Source organism: Notolabrus celidotus, chromosome 2, assembly GCF_009762535.1.
Source record: "Notolabrus celidotus isolate fNotCel1 chromosome 2, fNotCel1.pri, whole genome shotgun sequence".
Taxonomy (NCBI): domain Eukaryota; kingdom Metazoa; phylum Chordata; class Actinopteri; order Labriformes; family Labridae; genus Notolabrus; species Notolabrus celidotus.
In genome coordinates, this window is record NC_048273.1 from 38903113 (window position 1) to 38921802 (window position 18690).

The following is an 18690-nucleotide window of genomic DNA, read 5'->3' on the forward strand; positions in this document are numbered from 1 at the left end:
TATTGTTTTCCAAGAAAACATATCCTGCTGTCTTTAAACAGTTGAATATTTCTTGCAGTGGAAAATTAAAATGTCTTTCATTAGCATGCTTTCAGCCGTCTCGTCTGACACCTACCTTGCATTATAATCCACAATTAATAAATACTCAGTCCTGCTGCTGATGGTCTCGTCATAAAATCACATCACAGTTCATTTCAGACTGATTCGTAACCAGCTAAAAACTCCTCACAGGAGCTTTAAAGGTGACATATCATGCAAAATGGACTTTTTAATGGTTCTCTACCTGAAATATGTGTCCCTGGCATGTCTACAAACCCCCCGAGAATGAAAAATATCCATTCTGCCCCTGTTCTGATTTCTCCACCTTTCTGTAAATGTGTGTGAAACCAGCCGTTTCAGACTTCAGTGTTTTTGTTACGTCACAACAATATCCGGTCTGTCACGGAGTCAGAGCTCGGAGCTTGTTCAGCCCATAGACTGTATAAAATAATACTGAATCCCTCCTCTGTTTTTCATTACCTGCACAAATGTGTGCTAACAAGGAGCTTAGGAGGGAGGCATGCTAGTTGTAGGCTGTTTTAATAAACACAAAGGTCGGTTTTACTCCCCACGTCTGCAGATTTGAAGATCTAGTGGATGATTTTTATTTATCATGGATAAGTGCTAGCGCTAATTAGCATAGCCACATAGCTACATGTTCGTAGCTGTAGCTGTAGCTGTGTACCAAGACACACGTCGACATACTGACAAATAAAACAACAAGAAACACTAAATCTGTGACCAATCCTTCAGAAAGGTCCTGCTGCCTTTCTGGCAGAGGTCGGTTTTACTCCCCACGTCTGCAGATTTGAAGATCTAGTGGATGATTTTTATTTTCCATGGATAAGTGCTAGCGCTAGTTAGCATAGCCACATAGCTACATGTTCGTAGCTGTGTACCAAGACACACGTCAACATACTGACAAATAAAACAACAAGAAACACTAAATCTGTGACCAATTCTTCAGAAAGGTCCTGCTGCAGGCGCCTCTCCGTAAGGATCAGATTCTGGATCAGATTCAGAGGGTTGAAGTAACGTGATCTCTGAGCAGCCGTGTATATTCAGCCAACATGTAAACATTGGATCAACGTGCTGGAGAGCCGAGGGCACATCCACTTCCTGAGGGGGCGTGGTCAGAGAGAAAACAGACTGTTCTGAGGAGGTCTGAAGAAGAGGGTTTTTCAGGCAGACCAAAATCTGATTTCAAAGTGTTTTTTTGAGCATGAACTTTAAAGACATGTTTTGGGGACCTCTTAGACCAATATATGTTGATGAAAAAAGCGTGATATGTCACCTTTAAAGGGAAAGACATAAAATTGAACAAGCTCTAGAAAGAAGGGATACCAATTTGTTGTTTTGCATTATACTAAATTTAACTACTATTTATTTTTGATTCATTTATCTTTGCTGCACAAGTTTCATTTGCTTTCATCATTTGTCAAGTCTTTATAAGATTTTTTTTTCTTTAAGTGACACCTTATCAACTTCTACTACTTGAAGTAATTTACACACAGAATGCTTTGTTTGCATGTAAATGTGTGTTTTCCTTTTTACAGCAGAGTAACTATCATATACAGGCATAATTGCATGCCTTATTGAATTTTTTTGAATGAGTTGAACTTTAGGCATTGTGAATGTGTCTCTTCACTGATTCTCACTAAGCTCTTTGCCTCCTTCCTGAGGCTAAATAGCCATTTTTTTTTCTTGGCCCTGCACTCATGGGATGCCTGCTATAATAAAGGTCAAAACATCATCTGCAATATTACCACAAATCCCCACCAAACAAAAAATAAATAATAAATCCCACAACCTGTTACTGGGCCTGCCTGCCTGTCGTCACCACAACCTCCAGCCAATCAGGAACAGGAGGGGGCGTGGCTTCCACTCACTGCGTGCCTGCTCTCAGCTGCTTGTGTATATTCTGAATGAACCAGCAAGTGAAGCATTAGTCCTGTGCCGTGCTCCTCTCACCGCTGTGTGTGCAGAGTGAAGAGGAGGGGGGGTTTGACTGGAGGCATTAGTGGGCATAGTGGGAGTCACTCTGTGCCACACCGGGAGTGCCTTTAGGGGGGGAAGGTGGGGGGTTGTTTGCAGAGAGCGGAGGTCAGTCAAGCAGAGGTTGATGGAGGGAGAGGAAGACAGGAGGAGGCAGAGAGCAGTTTTTAGCCCCTTCTGAATGTTTCATAAGGGAGATCCTCCAACATCAAGCCGCCTGGATGGACTGAGAAAAGGAAGAGTGGGTACTGAGGTGAGGCAGTGACAGACGGACATAGAGGAAAAAGAAGGGATGGAAGAGAGTCAGTGTTGAGAAGAGGAATTCCTCTCGCCAGCAGGGAGCTGGATGTGACCCTGCCGAGGGTAAAGCTCCTCGGAAAGGAAAGCGAGAGGAAGAAGGCGTGACTGCTGGCTGGATAATCCCTAAATCTGTAAAAAAGAGAGAGAAAAGGTGGGGATAAGACGGCAAAGAGGTAACACACGACAAAAAGGTATGTCTGAGCCGGCCTTTTCCTGGGTGACCATTTGCGTGTGAGGTCGCCTCAATACATTTCTGCTTCATCATCTCTTCAGTGTGAACTTCTCCCTTCACTGGATAAGGCAAGAGGAGATCAGAACCAGCTGATGTGACTGAATACGGACAGTCAAAGGGGCAGAATTTGAAAGAGAAAAGGAAAGTCAGATGTCATCCAACGAGCTGAGTGTAGAGATGGACTCCTGCATCCGGACGTTCAAGGAGCACATGCACCTGGAGCTGGAGCCTCCGAAGATCCCAGGTGTGGGAGGAAAGAGGGGCGCCACGTCCCCGAAACTGTCCCCGAGAAGCTCTCCACGTCTCTTCCGAAAGCTCATGGTCAACAAGAGCATCAGACAGAGGCGGCGCTTCACGGTGGCCCACACCTGGTAAGACCTGTTGTTTAAAAAAAGAAGGGTGAGATGGACTGAAAGAAGACAGACAGGAAGGGAAAAAGGCACAAGGGTTTAGTGATGTGACAGAGGATTAAAGATAAGATGGAGAGGGGAAGGATGTGGATGAAAAGAGGAAACTCAAGAGACTTAATGAGGGTTGAATTGGTGGGGCATGAAGAGATGGGAAGATTAGGAAAGGAGGAGGAATAGTGGTTGGTTTGGAGGAGAAACAGGGAAGAGGAGGAATTGAAAAGGGATTAGAGCTGAGAGATTGACAGGGGAATTGTGTAAGAAGACAGGTAGCAGGGTAACAAGGGGGGAGGGGAGGAAATAAGGGGGAAAAAATCCCAGATAAGGTGAGAAAATACGAACACGCAGAATCAGGGAGAGACTAAAAACAGGTGGGTCATCCCGGAGAGAAATGATGAGTTCAGTTTTGACGTGACAAGCGGGGTCAAAGATGAGTTAAAGCGCTGCTCTGGTGTGGTTTGTCTCTGGGTTAGAGAATTACATAATGGACTACAATCACTTTCAGTATGTTCCCTTGTCCTCCATTTTGCTGTTTCCTGCCCTGTGTCTGGGTGACATGAGTGTGTTTGTGTGCTTGTGTGTGCATCAGTTCTTATTTTGCATGGGTGTGGTGACGTGGAGGATGTCTAAGGTGGGTTATGTAACCCGGTGGTCCCTAACCTTTTTTGGTTTACCAACCCGGATGGACAAATGGACGTCTACACAACAAAACATGCTAAACACAAAATCACAAACTAACAGCAATGATACACATCACGCAGCCTGGCTCCAGTCCTGTTTTTTCCGTGGCAGTGACATTGATGTTATTCCTCTTGGCACTTTTCCTGGAGGAAGTCCAGAGTCTTCACTTTCACAGTTTAACAAGATCATGAAGTCAAAAATGTTCTACTATCTACTATTCATCGCATCAATTATTACCCCATCCCCCACTCATTTCCCAGAGTCAACCTCTGTATCCTACAGTAGTTAGGCTCCTCAGTAGATTGGAAGGGAGGGCTGGTTATGTTATGCAATGTATGGATTAGAGAAGGGGAAAAGAGCGGCTGGGATTTGACTACGAAAGCTCAAGGTGACTCTCGTCCCTCAAACAAAAACACAGCTCAAGTTGTTGCAGCTGAGGCGCTTTGTTGTCTTTATTTCCTTGGGTTTTTGAATCTGAAACCATCACCTTCAAAGGAAAACCCTTGAAGAAGCCTATTAATACACACTCCTGAAATGGGTTACTTGTATAAAAATGTGGCAAAGTGATAAAATGGGCTTGGCTCAGCCTGTGTTGTGGGATAGGGAGGGAAAGGAAATAAGTGCAGATATGAATCAGCTCCTGTGTGTTATGTCTACATGCAGGCTTGTTTTCTACGATGGAAATCAGATAATACATGCAAATGTGTTTTCTATCCATGGGTGTGCATTGCTATTTGGTCTGTGTTTGAGTATATACATATATTTTGACGCTGTATCCATACGTATGTGATTGTAAATGTGCTGGATCTTTTATTCCTTGGTTGTCTTGATGCCTCCTCTCTCCAGAACAGGGACTAATGTTTATCCTCTCTGTCTCTCTCTCTCCGTCTCCCTCTCTCTCTGTCTCTCTCTCCGTCTCTCTCTCTCTGTCTCTCTCTCTTGTTGTGTAGCCTATTTCTGAGCTGGCAGAGAGATCTGTGGGGGTTGGGTGGGTACAGGGGCAAAATACAAGAAAAAAACACGGCAAATGGCTCCATTTAAAAAATCATTAAAGATGTAAGCAGTGTCCTTTTGCCTTGTTTGCTCTCATAAGACCACAGTTTATGGGCTCAAGCCGGGGACATGACAACACCCATTACAGCCATTAACCGCCAGCCCGGCCCATTAACATCCATGTACATGATAAAGCGCCCTTCAGCGAGCCTCAGGTCTGTCTGCTCACTCATTGTGATGCTGTTAGAGTGACAGGTAAGGAGCTAAAAATGGAAAAAGCAGAGCGCACACAGGCAGAATGAGCCCAAAGGGGAGAATCAGCAGTCGTCTCCAGAGGGGTTGTTTGGTAATCAGGACAGCGTGGAGAAAATTAAGGAGATAACAGCGCTTGCTAACAAGTACCAGGTGTCTAAAACTGATCTGTGGTGCTTGTTTTTAATCAGGCACACAGTACATGCAAGGTAAAGGTTAAATAAAAGATTAATCACTACACTCTTTTCCCTTCATCCCAAATCATTAACTACACCCTGAACAGCCCAAATATATTCATTCCCCCTTTGATATGTTCACCTTTTCTGGGAGTCCTATAGGGTACACACTCTTTTCTGTCACCCCATCTGTGCTGGACCTCTGAGGGTAAAAACTAAAGGATGATAAATTGCTCATATTCCTCGTTCAGGCTTTTCTAATGCTGGAAAAAGTTCTAATGTAGTCAAGTTTGATATATTCTTTGAAATGTAGCACTGCATTAATTATCATTAGAATACTTTAAGAGACAAAGACACAAGAAGTTTCTTTTTAGAAGAATCTCAATTGTGACGCCATATGTTCCTCATTTTTTTAACCATGTGACTGAGCATGCAAATCCATTTTCTCTTATTTTTTTGTACTGAAACAAAATATTAACCTCATAAAAAATAGAATAATATGAAGTTATTTGATAAAATGTCATAAAGTTTAAAGCAGCTATAATTAAAGATGCACTGAACTTTGCAATTGCTCATTCTAATACAAATATTTCTTGCATTATCTCTTGTAATTCTTCAAGTCCGCGTTTGCTTTAATGTATAAGATTCGATTTAAATAGTTCCTACTAGTTTCTACTAGTCCCTCTTAAAGGGGACATATCAAGCTTTTTTCATCAATATATATTGGTCTAAGAGGTCCCCAAAACATGTCTTTAAAGTTTATGCTCAAAAAAACACTTTGAAATCAGATTTTGGTCTGCCTGAAAAGTCCTCTTCTTCATTCCTCATCAAAACACTCTGTTTTCCCTCTGACCACGCCCCCTCCGGAAGTGGATGTGCCTCGGCTCTCCAGCACGTTGATCTAATGTTTACATGTTGGCTGAATATACACAGCTGCTCAGAGATCGCGTTACTTCAACCCTCTGAATCTGATCCTGATGGAGAGGCGCCTGTAGCAGGACCTTTCTGAACGATTGGTCATAGATTTAGTGTTTCTTGTTGTTTTATTTATCAGTATGTAGACGTGTGTCTTGGTACACAGCTACGAACATGTAGCTATGTGGCTATGCTAACTAGCGCTAGCACTTATCCATGATAAATAAAAATCATCCACTAGATCTTCAAATCTGCAGACGTGGGGAGTAAAACCGACCTCTGCCAGAAAGGCAGCAGGACCTTTCTGAAGGATTGGTCACAGATTTAGTGTTTCTTGTTGTTTTATTTGTCAGTATGTCGTCGTGTGTCTTTGTACACAGCTACAGCTACAGCTACAGCTACAGCTATGAGCATATAGCTATGTGGCTATGCTAATTAGCGCTAGCACTTATCCATGACAAATAAAAATCATCCACTATATCTTCAAATCTGCAGACGTGGGGAGTAAAACCGACCTTTGTGTTTATTAAGACAGCCTACAACTAGCATGCCTCCCTCCTAAGCTCCTTGTTAGCACACATTTGTGCAGGTAATGAAAAACAGAGGCGGGGTTGAGTTGTATTTTATACAGTCTATGGGCTGAACAAGCTCCGAGCTCTGACTCCGTGACAGACCGGATATTGTTGTTACGTAACAAAAACACGGAAGTCTGAAACGGCTCGTTTCACACACATTTACAGAAAGGTGTAGAAATCAAAACAGGGGCAGAATGGATTTTTTTCATTCTCGGGGGGTTTGTAGACATGCCAGGGAAACATATTTCAGGTAGAGAACCATTAAAAAGTCAATTTTATATATGTCACCTTTAAAACGCGACTAGAATATGTCTTGCAAAAAAACGTGTCAACAATCTTTCACAATACCTGCCCTCTGATGAATAATCTTCCTCATTTGACCTTAAAAACAACAGTTAACTTCCTCTGCCAAATTAAACCCTCTTCTCTGAATCAGCAGTTTAGTGTACTTGCTCTCTCTCCAGCATCAAACTGATGTGACACGACAAATAAACAGCTGCTAGTGACGTTGAGGGCAGCCAATATACCTGATATTCAACCAATACATCGGTACATCCTTAGCTAAGGCCGCCTGAAGTGACAAATCTACAAAGAACCATTGCCGAACTCTGCTTCCTTGTTCAGCTCTACAGACCCTTAAACTAACCTCAGCCCGTCATGACCCTCTCATAACCAATAAGGTCTCTTTTGGCACCATGACAGAGAAAATGGTGAACAAATATGGTGAAACACACACCAGTGAGCACAACTGAGCCATTACCTGGGCTGAGGATCAATATATTTACTTGAGGAGATGGTGGAGACCAAAAACATAGCATCAAGAGAATTCTCTTATTAGACTTTTTAAACAGCAGATGGCCGTCAAAACACCTCCAGCTGAATGACAGTGTTGCTGTGTAACTGCTGGATGTGAAACCATTTGTGATTAACATTTTTAACCAAGAGGTAAAAAAAAAAAAAAAACATTATCATTGGACTAACAAAATGTTTGTTTAATCTTGCTAGTTTTAATTTCAAAATGCTTGCGTATGACCCTTGAAAACATATCTTGTCATTTATTGTAGTAGACTTTCTGACAGTTCTTGCAGTTGTATACAGAGGGTTAAGTTGAGATCCATTTTAAATGCCTAAAGGGTTTAAATTATAACTACTTCACAAAGATGAAACGATTAACAAAGTCTAAAAGGCCAGAAAAAGCCTGCCGCAAAATTGTAATTAGCTGTCTTCCCAGTGTTAACTTAGCTATACCTCTAACTCTATGTTAAAGCAAGCTTTAAAGGCAGTGGATTAAAGGAACTTTTTTCAGTCTCATCAACTCAAACTTTTATTTTTTCTTATTGGTGTCACATTTAGAGTTTAAATATTGTCTAATCTCAGATACACAGTTGTTGTATCTGCTAAAACAGTCTCAGTGCATCTTGTTCATCCTCCTCTCGACTCATTACTCTGTTTTTTTCCTCTCTCTGTTTACTGCCTTGGCATTGATCACTGTAGTACGGTCTGAAGTTGCAAATTAAATTCTGATGCCAAACTCAAACCTGATGAAACATTCCCTAAAGTCTCGTCTGATCACTTCCATCCTCACTTGCATTATTTTGCCATGCAGAACGAGCATTTGGTGAACTCCTGACCGACTGGAGCTCAGACAATGACTTCCCTGTTTGAGCTGTTCCGCTGTAGCCTCGTCTCCTTCTCTGTCTGTCTCTTTCTTTTACACTCTTTGTCTCCCTGTGTGTCTCCTTCCTAAGTTTCACCCTTTCTGTCTGCGTCTTTGTTTGACTTGCGCACTGTCTGTCTTACTCTGTTTTCTTGTGTTTATTCCATGTCTGTCTTTGTTTCTCCTTTGGCCATCCCTCCTCCTTTCTCTCCTGTCTTTCTCTGTTTTGTACACCAGTGTGCATCACATGATGTAAATGTTTGATGGTGAGCCCAAGCGTACAACGGCTCCGTTTTCTACTCACAGTAAAAGCACATTAAGGAGGGAGGGAGGAAAATGGGAGGAAAGTAAGAAACCGCCATCGGATAGGAGAGAGAACTAGGGGAAAGGAGAAATCCTTCTCTTTAAAGAGATGTTCTGTTCACTTTTTTTCTCTAGTAAAACTGAATCAGACGCCATGACTCAGAGTTGTTCATCTACCGATACCAGAAACGGTATCAGTTGCCAATTGGGTACAAAGTATTGGCGAGCACAAATCAGGTAACATGTTTTATAACTACCCCCCCAAAAAACAACATTTTTAAAATATCTTCTGATTATACCGAACAACAACTGAGCAGTGCTAGTGGAAATTATGTTAGTCAAAACAACACAATGTCAGCAATGAGTGCATGATCTTATCCACTGTAGACCTGCTGGTATTTGGGGGTTACTCTGTATCGACCAATACCAAGTTTAGGTATAGCAGGAAGGAAAGATTGTTTATTATTATTATTATTATTGTTGTTATTATTATTATTATTATTATTATTATTATTAATAATAATAATAATAATAATAATAATAATAATAATAATAATAATTGTATCTATTTTTTATTTTCAACTCCATCAAATCCTGGTTAATTCAGCAACAAACCTGCACTCATGTTTGATTTTTTTTTACATATTTTGTCATTGCCAAATGTATCTAGTTGTACTTCATTTGACTCTCTAAAAGCCCACTCTAGTGTTGCAAATTAGCATTCACTACAAACACTATGATACTTGCATTGAATAGCTGTTCTCAATCTGTCTATGTCAAGCGGCAACCTCCAGTCAAAAAATATGAGTCCAATGCAGAGGTCTTAAAACTGCAGTTCATCGAGGATCAGCTTGAGGCTGGCTCCAGAAGTACCTGAAACCACATACACACCAATTCAAAAAAGCTGATATAAATACAGCAGAAATAAACATGTTTACAGCCTGGGACAAAAGACGAGTGCAGTCTGGATAGCTCATTTCTCGATCGGCTCACACTGTATGGGGGGTGTTTTTTTTTAACACAACAATTTCGAAGATATTGATATTACGAGTCTTCCAATGAGAGGCACAGCTGACTTGATAGACAGGTGGGAACACTGTAGCTGTTGGCTAGGAGGCTCAAAGCCCGCCTCTTTACGTCACAATCACTCGACAGCAGCAATATGGCTGCTGCTGACAATTTAGCTCAAAACAGCTCTTCAGAAACAGATAGGTGACGTCACGGATAAATATTTTATAATATATTTTATTTAAAATTTTTATTTTAAAATAAGAAATAAACTAAAAATTGATGGAAGAGAAATGTGAGGAAGAAAAATAAAAGGAAATAAAACAATTTTGGAGTAATACAAAAACAACTAAAGATTAAAACAATCAAAAAAACAGAAATCAGAAATATAAAACATCAAAATATAAAATAAAATGATAAAATCCTGCCAGTTATAGTGCCTGAAATAATACAAACCTCTTGATTAAAGACACCTCTGATTTGACTCTTACACTATGTCAGAGGCTGATACAGAACCTGGTATTGTTTACAAAATAGCACTAATCAGCCTGTAAAAATGTTAATTCAATTAATAGATAAGAACTTAAAGTAACTGCAAGACCCCGGCAAACACCTAAGTAAAGATCCTCACACCCACATATCTGAAACACTCGACTTGTTCATCTACAGCTTCAATAGGAAAGAAAATGACTCTGCTAGATTCTGTTGAACTTGGCCTCTGTGTGTTGATGCCCATCAGGTGCTTTGAGAGGAATTAAGAGATAAAGTAGAAAGCTGTAGAGGGACAGAAAGCAATGAAGGGCAGGCCAAGCTCACACTATGTATACAAAGAGGGATAAAGATAAACGGGAAAACAGAATTCATTCACTACAAAGGAGTCAGCCCAGGCTAAACCCGACAGTCTGCTTTACACAGAGGGTTATTTACCTCCTCTTAAATGTCAACCTAAATATCCGTCTCTCCACCGTTCTGTTCAGCTCTCTGTCTGCCATTGATTTGTTTCTTTCTCCACTCTCCTCAATGACTCACCCAAAAACGTCTCAGTGTGGACGTCAGGAAGGCTTGACGTGATTATTGTTACTGCAGGAGCCAGTGTGTTTGTGCCAGCTGCTCATTTCAGAAAGAGACGAGGAGAAAAGAAGGACGAGGAAGGATCATTTCAACACAGGAAGAATGGGAAAGACAAATATCACAGAACTGAAGCGACCTTTGGGATTGTTGGCCACCACTAACCTGATGCACATATGAAATATTTTTTAGCATCTTGGAACAGATTTTAGTTTTTTTCAATGAAAAACAGTTCGGGGCATGAAGCCATTCATCAGCTTTTATCTTTGTTGGCAGGATGAGTTGTTCAAGAGACGATGTGGTGCCTTAGTGGAGAAAAACGGCCAGGCAGAGTCAACGTTTGTTGGAGTAACAAAGTGTTTGTTGAATATATTCAAGACAAATATGGTTTTATTTTTATAAAGATCTATTGAATACCTAATCTGTAGGCACACAGTTGCACACACAGTTCATGTTTGCGAGCTACCCAGATATGTTAGCTAACTTTTTGGTAGCCACGCTCTATCTTTAAGTCAGCTGTTATATTATGTTTATTTTGTTTCTTATATCATTTTCAGACAGTTATGTTGAATGATTATCCTGTTTGTTGTTGTTAGTTGTTATAATAACAGTTAAGGCAACAGAGAGGACATGAGGAACAGTTTGGATGATTGTTTGCAAGCTACGCAGATATGTTAGCTAACGTTTTTGTTCTTGTTAGCCATGCTCCATCTTTAAGTTGGCTATTTTGTGTTGTTTCTTCTGTTTCTTATATAATTTTCAGACAGTTATTGAATACTTATCCAATTTTTTGTAGTTAGCCAATATATCTTGGTAGCTTTCAAACATAAACCAAAACATCCTTGTTCCTCTTTTCCTCTTAACTTAACTATCAATAAAATGGCTTACTATTTTGCTAATGTCTTAAATCAGTTTCCAACAGGTATTTTGGATGCTTATCCTGTGTGTGTACTTATCAGCCATTATAATAAAAGATAATAAGCAAACATAGAAGAAAACAGGATGAGATTGGATGATTAATGCTTGCGAGCTAGCCAGATATGTTAGCTAACTTTTTGGTAGCCACGCCCTATCTTTAAGTCAGCTGTTATATCATGTTTATTTTGTTTCTTATATCATTTTCAGACAGTTATGTTGAATGATTATCCTGTTTCTTCTTGTTAGCTGTTATAATAACAGTTAAGGCAACAGAGAGGACATGAGGAACAGTTTGGATGATTGTTTGCAAGCTACGCAGATATGTTAGCTAACGTTTTTGTTCTTGTTAGCCATGCTCCATCTTTAAGTTGGCTATTTTGTGTTGTTTCTTCTGTTTCTTATATAATTTTCAGAAAGGTATTGAATACTTATCCAATTTGTTGTAGTTAGCCAATATATCTTGGTAGCTTTCAAACATAAACCAAAACATCCTTGTTCCTCTTTTCCTCTTAACTTAACTGTCAATAAAATGGCTTACTATTTGGTTAATGTCTTAAATCAGTTTCCAACAGGTATTTTGAATGCTTATCCTGTGTGTGTACTTATCAGCCATTATAATAAAAGATAATAAGCAAACAGAGAAGAAAACAGGATGAGATTGGATGATAAATGCTTGCGAGCTACCCAGATATGTTAGCTAACTTTTTGGTAGCCACGCTCTATCTTTAAGTCAGCTGTTATATCATGTTTATTTTGTTTCTTATATCATTTTCAGACAGTTATGTTGAATGATTATCCTGTTTGTTGTAGTTTGCTGTTATAATAACAGTTAAGGCAACAGAGAGGACATGAGGAACAGTTTGGGTGATTGTTTGCAAGCTACGCAGATATGTTAGCTAACGTTTTTGTTCTTGTTAGCCATGCTCCATCTTTAAGTTGGCTATTTTGTGTTGTTTCTTCTGTTTCTTATATAATTTTCAGACAGTTATTGAATACTTATCCAGTTTTTTGTAGTTAGCCAATATATCTTGGTAGCTTTCAGACATAAACCAAAACATCCTTGTTCCTCTTTTCCTCTTAACTTAACTGTCAATAAAATGGCTTACTTTTTTGCTAATGTCTTAAATCAGTTTCGAACAGGTATTTTGAATGCTTATCCTGTGTGTGTACTTATCAGCCATTATAATAAAAGATAATAAGCAAACAGAGAAGAAAACAGGATGAGATTGGATGATTAATGCTCGCGAGCTACCCAGATATGTTAGCTAACATTTTGGTAGCCACGCTCTATCTTTAAGTCAGCTGTTATATCATGTTTATTTTGTTTCTTATATCATTTTCAGACAGTTATGTTGAATGATTATCCTGTTTGTTGTTGTTAGCTGTTATTATAACAGTTAAGGCAACAGAGAGGACATGAGGAACAGTTTGGATGATTGTTTGCAAGCTACGCAGATATGTTAGCTAACGTTTTTGTTCTTGTTAGCCATGCTCCATCTTTAAGTTGGCTATTTTGTGTTTCTTCTTCTGTTTCTTATATAATTTTCAGAAAGGTATTGAATACTTATCCAATTTTTTGTTGTTAGCCAATATATCTTGGTAGCTTTCAAACATAAACCAAAACATCCTTGTTCCTCTTTTCCTCTTAACTTAACTGTCAATAAAATGGCTTACTTTTTTGCTCATGTCTTCAATCAGTTTCAAACAGGTATTTTGAATGCTTATCCTGTGTGTTGTACTTAATCAGCCATTGTAATAATAACATAATAAGCAAACAGAGAAGAAAACATGATGAGATTGGATGATTAATGCTTGCAAGCTACCCAGATATGTTAGCTAACTTTTCAAAAACAGGCATTAGCTAAAGTTAAGACAAACAAAATGTGGTGGAGTCTGATTCTTGTCAGTAATTATCCTTGTGCATATATCATATGTTAGCTTTAATAATAGTGGTTTCAAACCCACCCTCTTGACACGGTTGGAATCAATTAATTTGCTTATTTTTTTCGTGAGAGGAGTTGAGGTTCATTCATTTGTCTTTTTGCAACCAAGGATTGCAAACCAAAGTGCAAGTTGTGTCCTTGTTGGTTTTGGCTTCTCTTTAAGCCTTTGGAGACCTACACTTACCGATGGCATCCTTGTCCTCATAGCTATATCTTTGAAGAACCAGGTGTTGCAAGAATTACAAACATGAGTAGCCCAATGTTTTCTTCTGAATTTTGTAAGATGAGAATACAAAAATGTCCCTTAGTCAAATGAAGTGGCTTTTCCTTGGATAATTGCCAAGCTCCATTTGAAATAATCCTGCTCTCACATTATCTGAATCTGGCACGGCTTTATAAATCTAACTGCATTTGTCTAGCCTTCAAATGCTCTGAATGGCTCTGCTTTTTTTCCAACCACATAACAGCCAATCTCAAACTAACATCATTCCCTTTTGAGTCACTGATAAATTTGGCGTTGTTGGCGGTGATTCAGAGGTCTGGAACCAGGCTTCCTCTTCCTCCCCATTCCCCGTCCTCCTCCTCCTCATTCTCTAACATTGCATGACTTGGTTCAGCACCCTCGAACTCTCTCCCCTGTTTCCCTGTACTGAACCAGCCGAGCAGAAAGTTAACTAATACGGATGGCTGAAGGAGTGCGATTGTTCAGGCTTGTGTGTATGTGTGTGTGCATGCCAGCGTGCATGTTAACATGTCTGTGTGTAATTATCTCTGCCTGTATTGGGACACAATCTTGTGTTAGGTTATTGGTGACATGGTTCACGCCTTTTAACATGTTGATAGTGCATATTAACACATGGCTTGTTAAATCATCTGACTGCTCATATAATTTCATAACTAGTGAGTCGCTACATGATTCAGGTCTGTTGGATTTAATCAACCACTGTTAATGAAGCGTCATAATGAATTTCTGAAGTCCAGGAGGATATTGAAGCCAAATAAAACTAAAGTCCATGATGCTGGATGCTGGCTCTGAGTTATCAAATGGGCCGCTCCATTAGCTTAAGCAGCATGTAACATTTTATGCATGCAGAGGCACAGGGCTGATGGGAAGGTAAGCGCTTGTTCCCGTGGGATGTCCAAGGGGTTGCTTTAAGCTACTGTAAAGAACATACTGTACCATGCACTAACACTGCTGTCACTTTGAATTTAACTGATGAGGTGAAATGCATGTCACACAACCATCGCCTCTATTGTACTTCACTCTATATGGACTACCAAAGCTGTGATGTAATCCTTGGTAGGCTAGAGTGTAGTGGCCCATGATTAAGATGAAATACATTGTAATACATGCTAAAGAAAGACAGCCAACAAGTTTCATTTGGAGTAAATGGATGAAATAAATGATCAGTATGCTATGAAAAAACACAAGCCTCAAGAGCAGATTAATGGGCATTATTTATGTATCTATTATTTATAACCTTTATTTAACCAGGAAATGCTCATTGAGATTAAAAATCTCTTTTCCAATAGAGTCCTGGCCAAGATGGACAGCAGCACCATTACAATAAACATAAACACAAATAGCAGACGCACACACCAGCTACACAACAAATACCTCCAGAAAACCAGCCTGAGTTACATTTAAACAAAAGATCTGCAGACAGATGCATCAGCCTCCAAGTCGTTTAAGGAGTGCTTAGAAGCATTCAAAGTTATAAGACCACGAAGTTTCAGATCCTTTTGTAAGGCATTCCAGGTCGAGGGAGCAGCAAACATGAAGGCCTTTTTCCAAGTGCAGTCCTGACCCTCAGTACAGAGAGTAATAAAAGATCCTGAGATCGATGATTATGAGTTCCTGCGCATTGTAGGTGAGGATGTAAGAGGGAAGTAGACCTAAGATGCACTTATAGATTAGAAGATGCCAATGTTTCTGCCTGCGTGACGACAGGGAAGACCATCCTACTCTCGAGTACAGCACACAGTGATGAGTCATAGTTTTAAAGATTGGTGATAAACCTCAAAGCTCCATGGTATACAGTATCCAGTATGTGCAAGCTTAAAGCAGAGGCATGTATAAGACATCACTGTAGTCCAGCACAGACCTACAGTTTCTACAGCAATGCTTTTCATGCATTTACCTGATTTTGGTGTTTTTCAAAACTCATTCAGCCATTTGAAAAACAAAACATCAGTTAAAATCATTTTTCATAAAACCATGATTGAAAAACCTCATTAAAAGGAAATTGAACAGGGTTAGTAGTTGTACTTCATTATAGTAAGGTAATATTGGTCATTTCTAAAAACGCTCCTGTGCAGAGGGGATAACAAACAGCAGCAGCAAATTGTGAATCAAGGTTGAGGTTCTCTATTCCCTAAGAAAAGGATTTCAGGTTTAATCAAGGAAATTCTAGATACTCAAAAGAGTCACTGTCAAAAGGAACGACATGCACGCAGCAACAGCAGCATAACTGGGGGAGCTAGCCGGTGGTGGGGCAGATACATCAGCTTTGAGCAAAACTCACAAACAATGGATTCATGAGTGGTACTGTAAAGTCATTTGATATTACTATGGAAGCAGCAAAACAAAACTCCTAACTGCTAGCCTTTACTTTATCCACACATATAACAGAAGTAGACCACCTTCAGATATGACCCTGACTTATTAATGCATCTTGTTCAGGCAGTCCTCATCTTCATTGTATCCTTCATTTTTTTTAAGTTTGGCATCATGTTGTCCTTAACTATGGTATAATTCTTGCTAGTTTTAAATAGCAGTATGTGAGTTATCAAAATGGGCACAATGCACTCTCCCTCATAAATTACCTAGCATTCTCTGACAACCTGTAACACATATATTTATGTATAGGTTGTACTGAATTTATAGTGTTAACACGTTACCTTACAAGTGCTCAAGTTTGTATCACTATGAAGCAACAAATTGAAGGAGACTGCTCATCATTACTTAGGTCTCTGCAACATCAGAAAAGAAAATGTGATTTCTGCTTTCTATGCTCTAAAACGACCTTGTTTGGCATGCATACATGGATATAGTTAGAATACTGATACTGAAAGCTTTATGTGCACAAAGCTCAGTGATCACACCTGATGGAAACCTGCACTGCTGGTTTTGGAGTTGATTTTAGAGAGATACTTTTAGGACCTTTTCATATTATACCTAATTCAAATGATTTCTAATCCAAGTGTAAAGCAATATTTGATTAATCCTAAAAGGCACTGATATGAACTTTGAATTTCTGGCTGTCTGATTCCACATATTATTAAAAAAAACCAATGTTTGAACCACTCCAAAACAATTTTCACTCCGTATTAAGTTAATTTAAGGTCATTCAGTTTTTAAACATTATGTGAAGCAGATGTGAAACAGTGATAAGCATATATGTATCAAAAGCACTCCATGAATCAGCTCTTTTCGCCCGTGTAATGCTGTCCTCGTCCTTGGCTGTGTGGCGAACATGTAGCCTTTAGCGCCAGCATTCAGGAAACATCGGAAAACAGATTTGTCTTCATTATTCTCCATGCTCATCCTTTTCCCGCTCTCTCCTCCTCTCTGTGCGGACCTCATCCCCCCCGGCTCCCTCACTGTCTAGCTCCAATGATAATGTGACATTTGTAAGGAAATTTTGATTCTGCAGGAAGTGAGTCTCTCTTTTTTTGGCACTTTGCAGACTTGTAATTAACGAGTGACATTTAACGACTCGTATGGTTTTATAAACCAGTCCAAATCAATGCTGCTGCTGCTGCCTTGGAAATGGTTTGAAGCTTGGAATACAACCTTTTCTTTTGATATATTTTAGACTTGTAGGATCTGGTTAGGGCACCAGTAATGTGGGCTGTAAATGATTTGTCTGTAATAGAGAGACATAACTTCCCCTGTTAGATTGAGCAGAGTGAAACAGAGAAGCAGCAGGGGAGAAAGATATACAAAGAACCAAAGCAATTATTTGCCTTTTCAGGTCAGTGGATGAAAATGTTCTTTCCCTCACTCTTTGAAAGGACCATGCATTCATCATCTGTGCACCATCTAGTTCTGCTTTTAGGGCTCAACAGTGTTTTTTTAATCACATATTCCTGATGGTGTGACTGAGCAAAAGTGTTTATTTACTTCTTCTGCATGCATCCCTCTTTCCTTCTCAGAGGGAATACAGCTGTGTCATTACTGTATTACTATATGACAGTGTGTGCTTGTGTATCTCTGATTGCATGTGTCTGGGGCACCAGCTGTATGTTCTTTTCAGCCCATTCAGAAGAGCACGAGCGTTCATTAATAACACAAACTGTCGAGCACTCTGTCCATGAACTGGAGGAAGCAACAGTGCATTTCCTCTCTGCCTCTCCCCCATCTCTAAAAAGAGGTGATTAGTGTACACTTGATTGCTGACTGTCAGACAGACTGAGAGGAATGAGGCAGCATCAGCAGGAGCAATGTGCAGCTATGCAGTAGCAAGACAGAGCTGCATTGTGTATTATCTTATCCATTGAGCACAGACCATGTGCTTCACAAACTGGAGTGATTCTCGCTGGATTTACTCAGAATAACAGAAGAACAGTTGTAATGACTGGGTGACCTTTTGGACTGTTCATTTTGTAAACGGCAGTTATGCAGGATTTATGGTTTCCACATGGTGATAAAAACTGTGCATTAGCACCACACAGATCAGCTGTAACACTATGATCACCTGTCTAATATTGGGTAGACTGTAACAGAGACAATGTTGTAATCAGCATCAAGACTATAGCAACAGATCTATCAGATTCAAGTCATGTAGGGTGTGAGGCAGGGCTTCCATGGATCAGAACTTCAGCACATTGCTCACATGTTCCTTTGGATTAAGATCTGAGGTATTGATAGGCCAAGTCAACCCCCCTGGATCACCTTCCTTCTTCCATTACTGTGTGCGTCCCGTGCCCATTGTAGGCACTTTAGGTGGTGGACAGGAGCTAGCATAGGCACCCTGACCAATCTGCAACAACCTGTAATGGACTGTGTTCAGCTTTCCATCAGAACCAGTTTGAGCTTCAGTCGCTAATCTGTTGGATTGGACTACCAAAAAACAAACAACAGACATGGGGAGGCGGTAGAGGTCACGTGAGGTCACGATGGGGAGTGGAGTTTGAGGATGCCGGTCAGGTATGGTAGGGTGCAAGGTTGTTGAGGGCTTTGTAGGTGATGAGCAGAGTCTTGAAAATAGTAGCCAGTGGAGGTG

General features: G+C 40.0%; 1 protein-coding gene across 3 annotated transcripts in view; it reads left to right on the forward strand.

Moving 5' to 3' along the window:
• Positions 1–18690, forward strand: part of pde4ba (phosphodiesterase 4B, cAMP-specific a) — a 298471-nt gene that overhangs the window by 95644 nt on the left and 184137 nt on the right. Inside the window, exon 1 of one of the 3 annotated variants that reach the window (XM_034674476.1) lies at positions 1958–2937. The exons of the other annotated variants lie outside the window; for them this stretch is intronic. Coding sequence (XP_034530367.1) covers positions 2717–2937 — 221 coding nt within the window. The 5' untranslated portion in view covers positions 1958–2716. Of the gene's footprint in view, positions 1–1957; positions 2938–18690 lie in introns of those variants that run through there. 3 annotated transcript variants of the gene reach the window in all.